The sequence below is a fragment of the Callithrix jacchus genome, chromosome 6, assembly GCF_049354715.1.
Source record: "Callithrix jacchus isolate 240 chromosome 6, calJac240_pri, whole genome shotgun sequence".
In the NCBI taxonomy this organism is placed as follows: Eukaryota; Metazoa; Chordata; class Mammalia; order Primates; family Cebidae; genus Callithrix; species Callithrix jacchus.
The window spans coordinates 2,128,304-2,141,971 of record NC_133507.1 but is presented as its reverse complement, the minus strand read 5'-3'; the positions used below and the strand labels follow the sequence as shown (position 1 = coordinate 2,141,971).

The following is a 13,668-nucleotide window of genomic DNA, read 5'->3' as shown; positions in this document are numbered from 1 at the left end:
CCTGCAGTGGTCCAAACTGCAGAGGATCTTGCTTCAAAACGAACACTTCTATATTCCTGATGTCTAAGAAATATAAACATTAAGAAAACAAAATTTAAAATACTGACAAGGCTAATACACCAGTATCTGACCCTCTAGAAGGAAAAAATACGTGTCATAACTTTTTTGTCCAAAGCTGCATTTCAAATAGAAATGTGATACTACTCTTAAAGACAAGACTCGCCTGCACTGCCGCATCTACCTTACAAGTCCACCTTGAGCACCTACTCACAAGCAGCACTGCGGTGGGCCATACAGCAGGTGCCAAGGGCACAAGAAGTAGGGGAAGGTAGACCAAAGCAGTTAGTTGCCCAGAGAGAATGGCAGCAAAGAAAGCAGAAGAGGCTCCATTTCCAACAGTATGATGTGATTTGAGCCATGAGCTATTGGTAAAGGGAAGAAAGGAGAGGAAACACACATTCCCAGAAGGTACAGTTAGGAGAGCAGCAAATGTTTCTGGTTCCTGAGTAGAACAGGAAGAAACGAGGGGAGAACAAGACAAGGAAGCAAAAGAGAGACGCTGCAGGGAGTGGAGCGCCAGGAAGTGGGACTAGAGTCTGCCATGCTAAGCCACCAAGGTTACGAAAGGAAAATAACACCTTGTGTGTGTTTCAGGAAGGGAACTCTTACGTCAGTGTGAAAGCAGATCACACAGGACAGGGGAACCTGGAGGAGAGGAGAGCCAAAGCAGGGCCTGGCTCCAGATCCACGCCACCCCATCCGCCCCGTCAAGCCGGGAGCACAAGTGGCTCTCTGCACAACACCAAGGACAGGACATGCTTTCAGTTCCACTTTAACTCAGGCTCCTAGTGTGACAGCAGCTGTGCCAACCCCACTTGCCCCTGTGGCTCACACCAGAAACTACTAGAGGTGTGAAGGACAAGAGAAAGAGAAAGAGGAGCCAGGGTTTGGGAATCCCACAGGCCCTCATCACACACACGGCAAGGATGCACCCTCACTGGGCTCACCACCATCTGACATCACCTTCCAACTTCACTCCCTGAAAACCTGCCTGGATAACAACACTGCAACACAAGAAACAGGTCTAGAATCTTCCATGTATGCTACACCTGAAGGAGGAAAAGACAGTAATAAAATACAATGAAGTTTTTAATTTGTTTCGTTAATATAAAATTCAGAGCCATAATCAAACTTCACAGCGCTTCATCTTCAAATGTAAATGGTATCCATGGCTCCTTGCCAGTTTGCAACTGAAGAGTTACCCTGAAATCCTTATTTTTAGCAAGCAGCAATTTCTTCAACCCACGTTTTCCAAGGAAAAAAAAACATGAAATGTCTCCAAAAATCTCTTACAGTCTTTCGACTAGTGTTCAACAACTGCGTCCGCCACATCAACACATCAAGAGTCCTTCCATCACCAACACCTAAGGTAAGAAAACGGCATCCATCCACAAGAGGAGAGGGACCTATTCTCTACACTTATGAACACAGCCTGAACCGTCGGCTACTGAGAAGCTGTGAATGCATTTTTGTTTTTCTATCTTCCAAAATGTTTGTGAGGTGACACTTATTTCTATGATTGTTTCTACTCTTTTTACTTTGTTCTTTTTTAGTAGGTACACCCTTATTATGAATCTGCTGTAGAACCATTGTGCCATACAGGACCCCACATGCCACAGGAACCAAAAAGTCACACGCAGTGAAGATGAAGACACAGGAGACAATCTGTGTGGACAGCACAGAGCCACCTGCCCAGAACACCAATGGAGCCACAGGTGCAATTCAAAACGTCCTTAATTTACTAATTTATCAATAATTTATTAACAAATGTGGCTAGGTATGGTGGCTCAGCCTGTAATCCCAGCACTTTGGGAGGCCAATGCAGGCAGATGACCTGAGGTTGGGAGTTCAAGACCACCCTGGTCAACATGGAGAAATCCCATCTCTACTAAAAATACAAAAATTAGCCAGGCATGGTGGTGTGTACCTATAGTCCCAGCTACTCAGGAGGCTGAGGCAGGAGAATCATTTGAACCCAGGAGGCGGAGGTTGCAGTGAGTGAAGATTGTGCCACTGCACTCAAGTCCGGGCAATTTTCTCCTCTGAGGAGGAGAAAATATATATATATATATATATATATATATATATATATATATATATATATATATTTATTTTCCCTTAGTCAAATTAAGTTAAAAAAAAAAAAAAAAAACCCACATAAAATTAATTTTAATTGGCCAGGCACGGTGGCTCACGCCTGTAATTGCAGCATTTTCGGAGGCCAAGTTGGGTGGATCACCTGAGGTCAGGAGTTCAAGACCAGCCTGGCCATCATGGTGAAACCCCATCTTTCTTTTGTTTTAAATAAATAAAATTCAAAAAAAAAAGAAAGAAAAAAATTGATTTTAATAATGGCAGGCACAGTGGCTCACGCCTGTAATCCCAACACTTTTGGAGGCCAAGGTGGGCAGATTACTTGAGGTCAGGAGTCCAAGACCAGCCTGGCCAATATGGTGAAACTCCATCTCTAGAAAAATACAAAAATCAGTCAGGCATGGTGGAGTGCACCTGTAGTCCCAGCTGCTCAGGAGGCTGAGGCAGGAGAATCACTTGAACCTGGGAGGCAGAGGCTGCAGTGAGCCAAGAGTGTGCCACTGCAATCTCAAAGAATAAAAAAACAAAAATAATTTTAATATTTTAATAATGTACCATACTTATCCCAACAGATTGTAAATATTACCACTTCACCATGAAATCAATATAAGAAAAAAGTTACTGAGATATTTCACACAGGTCATTTCATATTAAGTCCTCAAAAGCCATCAGGGTAGCTTACATATGTAGCACATTTCAATTTGGACAATCTGCACTGAAAATAGCCAATCTACACTTAGACTCATAAAATACACAGTTGACAAAGTAGACTCACATAGCCAAGGTATTCCAAACCTAAATGCTTTCTAATAATGAAATCGTTTTTAAATATGCATTTTAATTAATAAAAATTAAACAGATGAAATATTCAGTGTCTCAGCTATCCTGAACACACTTCAAGGGCTGATCACCAAACTGTGAGTGCCAGCCAGACTGGCCAGCACAGCTGCAGCTGAAATAGGCCAGTCTCTCTCAGCAAAATCAGGAGACAAGGAAAACGGGCACTGCCCTCATGAGAACAGGGACCCATAACAAGAACCCTGTACTCACCCACTGCCAAAGACACCTTCAGCCCATGACACAGGCTCCTCAAAAAAGGGAGAGGCATTCAAGAACTTAGTAAAGCACCTCTGGAAGATACTCACTTTAAAACTTTGCATATAACTTTACATTTTAATTACGAAGTTTTGAACATCAATTTTCTCATTTGATTCTTAATTAACTCTGCAAAAGTACACAGCTTTTATTCTTACTCCCATAGTTAGTGCGTTGGAAGTTCACTTGTGTGAATGAGCCACTGCAAAGAAAATTTTCTGAGAACAAATCCCAAGCTCCTTCCATTAACACCAACTATAGTAAGCTGAGTTTTTATTTCCATTTGTTTAAGACCAGAATGTGTGAAATATACATCATTAGATTACAAAAACAAAAACAAACATCAGGAAAATATTTTTCAAAACAGCATTTACTAAAATCTATGATAGAAACTAGCTCTAAAACTTCTTGTTTCAAAATTGTACTGTGTGTCCACTAAGTTCGTTTTTCTGGCTGTGGACAGCAGGCCCACCCCATGCCACAGGCCCAGCCCACACTGCAGGCCCACCATGCCTCCATGAACAGGCCAGCTGAGAGCCGCAGCCACTGCCCAGGGCCCACTGCTCTGTGCTCAGCTGCCTGAGCCAACCTGCCAGGGCTCTGCTTTCTCCATGTGTAGAAACTAAAACCAGGAACCCGCGTTTACAAAAAGCAAGATTTTTATTAAACAGAGGTACAAATATGTTTCCTTTTCTAATAAATCTCTTTCACGAATCACCTTGCTTTTTTGCTTTTCTGGAATGATCATTTTTAGACAACACTGTCTGACCGTTTGGCCTCTGCCAACAGGAGCCTCTGTTCACAGGCTGAGTCTAGCCTTCTAAAACAATGCTGACGATTCCTTCACATTGACTTTAGTTTTGAAAAGTAGTATGTATAACTCTATAATACATAAAGTAACCTTACCATAAGTGTCCACCAGCTTATTAATAAGAATCTTTGTACACATTTGCTGCACCCCAATTTCTCTTCTGTGAAAATCTCTGGAATATCATCATACCCTCCAACCTTTCCTCTCACCTATATTTAAAAGGGTCTGTTCTTTATCCTAAAATCTATACTAGGTAATTTTCAGAATATTTCTTCAATAACCAAACAAATTTATGAGATCCTTGTGCTAGATTTCACTATCTTAATATGAAACCAATAATTATGAATTAAAATACAATAAAGGCCGGACACAGTGGCAAATGCCTGTAATGTCACCACCTTGAGGGGCCAAGGCAGGTGATCACCTGAGGTCAGGAGTTCGAGACCAGCCAAACCAATATGGTAAAACCCTCTCTCTACTAAAAATACAAAAATCAGCCAGGTATGGCTGCGGATGCCTGTAGACCCAGCTACTCCGGAGGCTGAGGCAAGAGAATTGCTTGAACCCAGTAGGCAGAGGTTACAGTGAGCCAAGATCATGTCACTACACTCCGGCCTGGTGACAGAGCAAGACTCTATCTCAAACAATAATAATAACTAAATAAATAGGCTGGGCCTGGTGGCTCACGCCTGTAATCCCAGAACTTTAGGAAGCTGAAGTGGGCAGATCACGTGGGGTCAGGAGTTTGAGGTCAGTTTGACCAACATGGAGAAACCCCATCTCTACTAAAAATAGAAAATTAGCCAGGTGTGGTAGCGCAAGCCCATAATCCCAGCTACTCAGAGGCTGAGGCAGGAGAATCACTTGAACCTGAGAGGCGGAGGCTGCAGTGAGTCAAGATTGTGCCATTGCACTCCAGCCTGGGCAACAAGAGAAAACTCCCATCTCGAAAAAAAGAAAACAAGGCCAGGCGCGATCCCAGCACTTTGGGAGGCCGAGGCAGGTGGATCACGAGGTCAAGACATCAAGACCATCCTGGCCAACACGGTGAAACCCAGTCTCTACTAAATACAAAAAATTAGCTGGGCATGGTGGCACATCCCTGTAATCTCAGCTACTTGGGAGGCTGAGACAGAAGAATCATTTGAACCCAGGAGGCGGAGGTTGCAGTGAGCTGAGAATGCGCCATTGCACACCAGCTTGGGCAACAAGAGTGAAACTCTGTCTCAAAAAAAAAAAAAAAGAAAGAAAGAAAGAAAACAGTAAATAAATAAAATACAATACATCCAAACTAAACAATTTACCTAAGAAGCTGTTGTATGAGCTGAACCAGAGGCAAACACTGTTTGCCGGAAGACTCATAGATCCCCGTATTAATAAGGTCTTTATCCAATGGAGTCCTGCTTCTATGAAATGTTGAGGCATTTGCTTCCTGTTCATCAATTTCTTTTTCCTTCTGTGCTTCTTTTTTGGCTTCAATATCCTGTAATTCATAAACAGAAGTTGGTTACAAGTGATCTCATGAGCAGGTGTGAAGGTACACAGGCTGGCTCAGCCCTGATCCCAGTGCCAAGTTATCCCAGCCTCTGTCTGCTAATGCACACACCTACCCACAGGCCCCCAGCTTCCCTGTTGGAAGCCCCAACTCAGTTTTGCAGTTTCTAAGCAGTGCTTTCTTTTTACAGATCCAAGGCCCAGGATGCCTCAGCTGATGGTCTCCAGCCTCCTTCTGGGAAGTCCCTAAAATCCTGAACCCTGCTACGGCTCTCACACACACCCAGTGTGATCTGCCCCACACACAGCATCCATCTGTTTTCTAAGTGTGACTGAATCTGAAAATCATTCTCTGAGGCAAAACAGGAAAGAATATACACTATACAGTTATGTTTGCGCAACTTCAGAGCAGGCAAAATAAATCTAATCTGAGGGCAGGGGAGTATCCTGACTGCAAGTACCAAGGGGCAGAGGGATCTTGCTGGGTGACGGAAATGATCTACATGATGAACAGGTTACCTGTTAAATTCACTGAAACAGACAACATGCAGCATTTTATCACAAATAAATATCTCAATACTTTTTAAAATTAGTACATAAAATAAGTTAACTAAAAACAGTACTTGGGTGTGACTATAAGTTTGGTATTTTACTGTTTTCAGTTATCCTCCACATGTGTGTGTGGCATTACCGATCTCAGCTCACCACCAGGTCAGGTGTGCCTCTAAGGCCATACCTGGATCTCTGCAGTAATGGCTGCATGTAAGGCTGACTCCAACCCTCCGTCAGCCATCAAGCTGCCCACCAGAAGATCAATCATGAATCGACGACCTGGACTTATGTTCACATCATTGCCTGAAACTGAAACAGACAAAGCGTGTGTGCCAATCTGAGTGAAACACCATCTCCTCCCAGCATCCTGACCCGAACCTCTGCTGTTCCTTCCCCAGTCCCACCTGCACAGGGCAGGAGAGCAGAGAGTGCCCGGGCCCGCTCCTCCGCGGTGGGCAGCAGCACAGACCAGCCACTCTGCAGCACGGCCTGGGCAGCTGACTGCACAGTGCCCAGCACACCCGCGCTGCTGGCCAGGGTCACCACCGTCTGCTTCAGGCTGTTCAGGAGGACGCTGCCCAGACCTAAACCAAGGAATTCTGGATCAACCTGGTGACTAATGGCAGCATGCAACTGAAAGGAGAAAAACAATTTTCACTTAGGACCCCTAAAAAGGAATGAATTTCAAAGTCTTATAAACACTGAGTAAAACTCAATTTGAACTATTATTTAAATAGACAAAATAACTTCTCAGTTTACGTATTTTTAAAAACTGGACTAAAAAAACTCTTACCCACAATAGTTGAAGTATTTTCTAAGAGGAACTCTTTTAACTCCACTATAAACATGTATACAGAAAAGCTCAAGATCAGCAGAAGAGCTGAACAACTAGCAACAACCACCTCCATCCCCGCCCCAACACTGCACCAAACATGGAAATAACAGCTACAACGTCACCAAAAAAGTTGCCACAGTGCTGTAATACCAGCACTTTGGGAGGCTGAGGTGGGATGATCACTTGAGCTCAGGAGTTCAAGACCAGCCTGGCCAACATGGTGAAACCCCATCTCTATAAAAAATCAGCTGGCGTGATGGTACACACCTGTAGTTCCAACTACTTGGGAGGCTGAGGCAGGACTTGAACCTGGCAGGTCAAGGCTGCAATGAGCCAAGACTGCATCCCTGCATTCTAGCCTTCCAGCCTGTGTGACAAAGTGAGACCCTGTCTCAAAAAAAAAAAAAAAAAAGCTGGTAAAATTAGACTGCAGAGCTAAGAGTAGTACACAAGGAAACTCTTCAAGCACAAAACCAAAACTCACATGGGCACACACAGCCAGAGTCAAGAGTCCTAGGCTCTGAAAGCAGCGCCAAGGCATTGGGCTTCAGAACTACCTCCCACATGGGAAAGCACACAAGGACCCACTGAACCCAAGCTTCCTGCAGAAGGCTGGGAGCCACTCCGAATCACCTGCCTGTCAGCCAGCCACAGCCCGGAGGCAACACATTGCCTGTCCCAGGCTTTGGATAGCAAGAGACCCTAGAGAAAATCAGAGACCCAGCCCTGCCCTGTGAGTACAAGTGAAATCAGAAGCACACCACCCACCTAGGTATAGGTATCACAGGTCAGGATATGAGCATCATAATTCACCTAGAGTCTGTGAAACCCACAGAGCCCCAGAGAGGCAAATGTAAAACCATCCTCTGGGATACCTCAACAGCCTAAGACACACACAAGGCCAGGCTCCACGGCACTAACCACAAGAGAAACATCATAGCAAACCAGGAGGAGCGGCAAACACCTGGTGCACACCCATGCAAATGCCATGACATCACAGGTAAGGTGATAAATGAGTGCTACAGAGGACCCTGAGGAGAAGCACACTCCAAACCTCCGCTTATTTGATGACTGCAACTAAATACTACATTCAGTTGTGTGCATCCTACAAGCCAGGGCACAAAGGGGAAGGGCTGGAAGAGGGACATGATGGCTTGTTACACAGAAATCATTGCATAATAAAAGGGAAAAATTACTATGTCGAGAAAAACTTGGTTCTTGTCATTAAGTTACCGGGTTTTATTACAAAGACAAAGAAAATATGATGATCAAAGATTTCAGCTTTAGTTTTACAAGGGAGAAGACTTTTGTGGCTTTTATTTGACCCTAGCTATAACCTTCCTGGTGAGGAAAGGAAGCAAATGCTGTAGGGAGCTGAGCTTACTGAGTAGATAAAGCTTGTCCAACCCACAGCCTGAGGACAGCCCACGGCCCAGGAGGGCTTTGAACACAGCCCAAAGTAAGCTTTCTTAAAACATTATGAGATTTTTCTTTCTTTTTGCAATTTTTTAAAGCTCATCAGCTACCGTTAGTGTATTTTATGTGCAGCCCAAGACAATTCTTCCGGTGTGGCCAGGAAAATCAAAAGACTGGACACTGCTGGAGCAGGGTTTTCACAGCACAGAGGAGGACAGGCCAGCACTGGTCTCTCAGCTGAGTACTGTCTCTCTCCATCACCTGTGATCTCACCCAGTCATTTATCCACACACAACAACAGTAAAACAGTAAGAATGCCAGCAAACGGATTACAGCAGCACATACACTCTTCCTGCATGCCAAGACTGCCTTCTGGGACAAATATAAAGGAGTCAGATCAAGTTTTTTAAGCCTCACGCACATTATTAGCGTATTATAATCTTACTTTACAACACTTCAGCAAACAGGCTAAAACCTATACCCTTCAAAACACGTAAGCCCTCTTCCAAATCCCGAAGGCACGTATAAAAGGAGCAGAAAGAAGAGAAACCATGAATACCTGAAGTCGCAGAAGATTCAGCGTTGCCACAGCCATGCACTCTTTCTCCTGGGGTGGGGGCCAGTCCACGGAGCCATCCATCCCCTCACTTACTTGCCGCAGCAGGAGATCCAGCTGCTCAAAAGTCATTGAGCAAATGTCCACCACAAAAGGGACACGGAGGCCAATGGACCACTCAGAACATGATGACCAAGCAAAGCTCTAAGAGGAAACACAAGAATCTAAAATGAATCTCCAAATGCAGTTGATGGTCTTTCCAAAGGAGTCATCAGCATGTGTGCTGGAGCTGCCTTAGATTATCACCTATCATCCCTCTAGCTGCCCACTCCAAAGGCATTCATGATAGCTCACACACACTATCAGCTTCCAATTTTCTCACCTACTTCACTAGCCCCATCTCATCTGGCCATACCCAAAATAGTAAAAACATTTTTAAAAGTCTTTTCACTCTCAGAATAATTAATGCACATGAATGAGTGGCAGTGAGGATCTCCATCCACTTGAAGTGGTATAACAGCAGCTCTAACTAGACAATGAATTGTTACATGCATATAACATACACACTACCCTTCATAGTACAAGCATGAGGGAACAAGTAATCAGCAAGGATCTAGGACTGTGGAACACCATCAATAAACTAGATCCAATTTATAGAACACTTCATCCAACAGCAGCAAAATACATGTATTTTTTGGGCACATACAGAATGTTCACTGAGATAGAACACATCCTTAGACATAAGACAAATCTTAACAAATTTTTAAACAATGAAATCATATACAGTTTATTCTCCAACCACAATGACTAGAAATCATTAACAGAACAATCTTCAAACGCTTCAAAATTATACAACATGCGTAATAATCCATGGGTCAGGCAGGGCGCAGTGGCTCACGTCTGTAATCCCAGCACTTTGGGAGGCCGAGGCAGGGGGATCACCTGAGGTCAGGAGTTTGAGACCAGCATGGTCAACATGGAGAAACCCCATCTCTACTGAAAATACAAAAAAAATTAGCCAGGTGTGGTGGTGGGCACCTGTAATCCCAGCTACTCTGGAGGCTTAGGCCGAAGAATCACTTAGACCCGAGAGACAGAGGTTGCAGTGAGCCAAGATCATGCCACTGCACTCCAGCCTGGGCAACAAGCGTGAAAGTCCATCTCAAAAAAATAATAATAATCCATGGGTCAAACAACAATTCTCAAGAGAAATTAGAAAATATTTTGAACATAAATGAAAACATACCAAAATTTGTGGGTGTAATTAAAGCACTGCTTAGAGGAAAATTTATAGCATCAAATGATTATATATTACACAAAAAGACAGGTCTAAATCAGCAATCTTAGCTTCCACCTTAAGAAACTAGAAGTAGGCCGGGCGCAGTGGCTCAAGCCTGTAATCCCAGCACTTTGGAAGGCCGAGGCCGGTGGATCACGAGGTCAAGAGATCGAGACCATCCTGGTCAACATGGTGAAACCCCGTCTCTACTAAAAAGGCAAAAAATTAGCTGGGCATGGTGGTGCTTGCCTGTAATCCCAGCTACTCGGGAGGCTGAGGCAGCAGAATTGCCTGAGCCCAGGAGACGGAGGTTGTGATGAGCCGAGATTACACCATTGCACTCCAGCCTGGGTAACGAGAGCAAAACTCTGTCTAAAAAAAAAGAAACTAGAAGAAGAGTAAAGTAAACACAAAACGAGCCAAAAGGACAAACGGCAAAATAAAAGCAGAAATCAATGAGCTTGAAAGCAAGAAACCAAGGGAAAAATTAGTAAAACTAATAAAAGATTGTTCATTGAAAATATCAACAAAATTGAAAAACTCTAGCCAAACTGACAAAAAAAGAGAAAACATAGAAATTATCTATATCAGGAATGAATGAAGGGGCATCATTGCAGACCCCACAGATTTCAGACAGTTAGTAAGAGAATACAAAGGAAAACATGACACACAGACAACTTAGATGAACTAAAGCAATGTGAGTCACACAAACCGGGAAAATCTCCCTAGAAACAGTAGGTAACCTGAATAGTTCTTCATCTGTTAAACAGACTGAATTTGTAAAACCTTTCTCTTCTTTGAGATGGAGTTTTGCTCTTGTTGCCCACGCTGGACTATTATGGCACAAACTTGGCTCACTGCAACCTCTGCCTCCTGGGTTCAAGAGATTCTCCTGCCTCAGCCTCTCAAGTAGCTGGGATTACAGACACGTGCCACTACACTGAATTCATTTTTGTATTTTTGGTAGAAATACAGCCATATTAGGCAGGCTGGTCTCAAACTCCTGACCTCAGCAGATGCCTGCCTCAGCCTCCCAAAGTGCTGGGATGACAGGTGTGAACCACCCTGCCTGTCATAAAATCTTTTGACTAAGAAATCTCCAGGCTCACATGGATTCAAAAACATCTGAAGAAGAAATAACACTGATTCTACACAATCCCTTACAGAAAATGGAAAAGGAGGGAACACATGCCTATACTTTGTATAAGGACAGAAAGTCAGATAAGATAGCATAACACAAAGATAGAAAATCACAAACCAACATCCCTGATGAGCATCAACAGAAAAATCCTCAACATGTCAGCAAGTCAAATTTAGCAATATAGAAATAGAATAGAGCCACGCGTGGTGGCTCACGCCTATAATCCCAGCACTCTGGGAGGCCAAGGCAGTGGATCACTTGAGGTCAGGAGTTCAAGACCACCCTGGCCAACATGGTGAAACCCCATCTCTACTGAAAAAAAAAAAAAAAAAAATACAAAACTTAGCTGGGTGTGGTGGCACGCGCCTGTAATCCCAGCTACTCTGGAGGCTGAGGCAGGAGAATTGCTTGAACCCAGGAGATATAGATTGCAGAGAGCTGAGATTGCACCAAAGCACTCCAACCTGTGTGTCAAACATTCTGTCTCAGAAAAAAAAAAAAGAAAGAAAGAAAAGAGAAAAGAAAAACAATGAAATAGAGTAGTAAATTGTGGCCAAGTGATGCCTAGCCCAGTGACACAAGTAAGGCTTGGTCAATATTTAAAAATCAGGCAGGGTTCACTGTCTCACGCCTATAATCCCAGCAATTTGGGAGGCCAAGGCAGGCAAATCAATTGAGCTCAGGAGTTCAAGACCAGCCTGGGCAACACAGTGAAACCCCATCTCTAAAAGAGAAAAATAATTTTTTTAAGAAAAAAGTAAAAATCATCAACATAACACACCACTCTAACACACTAAAGAAGAAAAACTGCATGACCATTTCATTTGAGAAGATTAGAAGCATTTAAAAATTTTAACATCCATTCAGGAGTTTTAAAAAATCTTCTAAAAGGGAGAATTAAAGAAATTGCCTTAGGCCAGGTGCAGTGTCTCACACCTGTAATCTCAGCACTCTGGGAGGCCAAGGCAGGCAGATCACAAGGTCAGGAGTTCAAGACCAGCCTGATCAACACGGTGAAACCCCGTCTCTACAAAAATACAAAAATTAGTGAGACATAGTGGCACCTGCCTGTAATCCCAGCTACTTGGGGGCTGAGGCAAGAGAATCCTTAGATCCCAGGAGGCAGATGTTGCATTCAGCCGAGATCGCACCACTGCACTCCAGCCTGGGTGACAGAGCAAGACTCCATTTAAAAAAAAAAAAAAGAAAGAAAGAAAAAAACTGCCTTAATCTCATAGTAAGGCATCTACATAAATAACCACAGTTAACACCACCATTGATGGTGAGAGACTGAATTGCTTTCCCCACTGTCACCTTTCCTATTCAGCTTCACATTGGAAGTCCTGGCCAGGGCAGTCAGGCTGGGAAAAGATACAAAAGGCAAGCAGGTTGGAAAGGAAGAAAGGAAACCGCCCCTCTATACAAATTGGAAAACTATCCATGAAGAAAACCTAAGGAAATTGCAATAAAGCTCACAATAAGCAAGTTTAACACAACCGCAGGACATAAAAACAACCAACAAAAATCAGCGGTATTTGTATACACTGGTCATGAACAACGGGAAACCAAATCCTACAAAATACCAAACAAACTATATTCAGTACCTGGGCAGGCCCACAGGCAATTCCCACTATGTGTTTGGTGTCCAGTCCTGGCAACGCTGCAGGTTCTGGCTTGGTCACACGCAAGGTGTCAAAGTGCTGGCACTGGTCGTTGCTCCCCCAGCTGTGGACCTCGCTGTCCTCAGTCAGAGCCAGGCAGTGGGTGGAGCCTGCAGCCACATCAATCACTTTCTTCCCTACAGGGAAAGAGGGATGCATATGCAGCTTCAAGCCTTCGACTTCTGTTGCAAGAAAGATATTTCCACTAGTCCATTCAGGTCAGAAAGCTTTTAATATTAAATTCTTGAGGAAAATCTGTTACTTTAATATTAGGCACAATTCATTTGCTTTTGGTATGCTATTAAAACTCCTGTATTCTGTCAGCTACAATTTGATAGGACCAACAGCCTACAAATATTATAATGCTAGGATACGAAAAGGATCTGTTCTTTTTTCTCCTCCTTATTCATATTTTCCTTCAGAAAGAAACAAGGTGTTTTTAATTAACTATTAGATCATATTCTCCCATCCCAGATAGAACAATGCATAGTACATTTTTCACAGAGGAAAGTTTCCTAAGAAGAAACCATTGTTCACTCAGAGTTATGTGATGTAAATATTAAAAACTTTTTTTTTCTATTTAAACACTTAGCAAAATACTGTATTTTTCCTTGCTGGTAAATCTAATATGAGCAACAGAAAGGGTATTTCTCAGAAATGTCAACATATAAAAT

At 43.2% G+C, this 13,668-nt stretch overlaps 1 protein-coding gene across 6 annotated transcripts in view; it reads right to left on the bottom strand.

The window, feature by feature from the left end:
- HERC2 (HECT and RLD domain containing E3 ubiquitin protein ligase 2) overlaps nucleotides 1-13,668 on the bottom strand; it is a 206,450-nt gene that overhangs the window by 133,709 nt on the left and 59,073 nt on the right. For all 6 annotated transcript variants that reach the window (XR_013536483.1, XR_013536484.1, XM_035303531.3 and 3 more), the window contains exons 16-20: nucleotides 12,938-13,131; nucleotides 8,917-9,117; nucleotides 6,511-6,739; nucleotides 6,291-6,415; nucleotides 5,365-5,543 (exon numbers count right to left, since the gene is read on the bottom strand). Coding sequence is in view for 4 of the 6 variants with exons in the window: in XM_035303531.3 (XP_035159422.3) it covers nucleotides 5,365-5,543; nucleotides 6,291-6,415; nucleotides 6,511-6,739; nucleotides 8,917-9,117; nucleotides 12,938-13,131 (928 nt within the window). In the remaining 2 variants the exon portion in view is untranslated. The remainder of the gene's footprint in view (nucleotides 1-5,364; nucleotides 5,544-6,290; nucleotides 6,416-6,510; nucleotides 6,740-8,916; nucleotides 9,118-12,937; nucleotides 13,132-13,668) is intronic.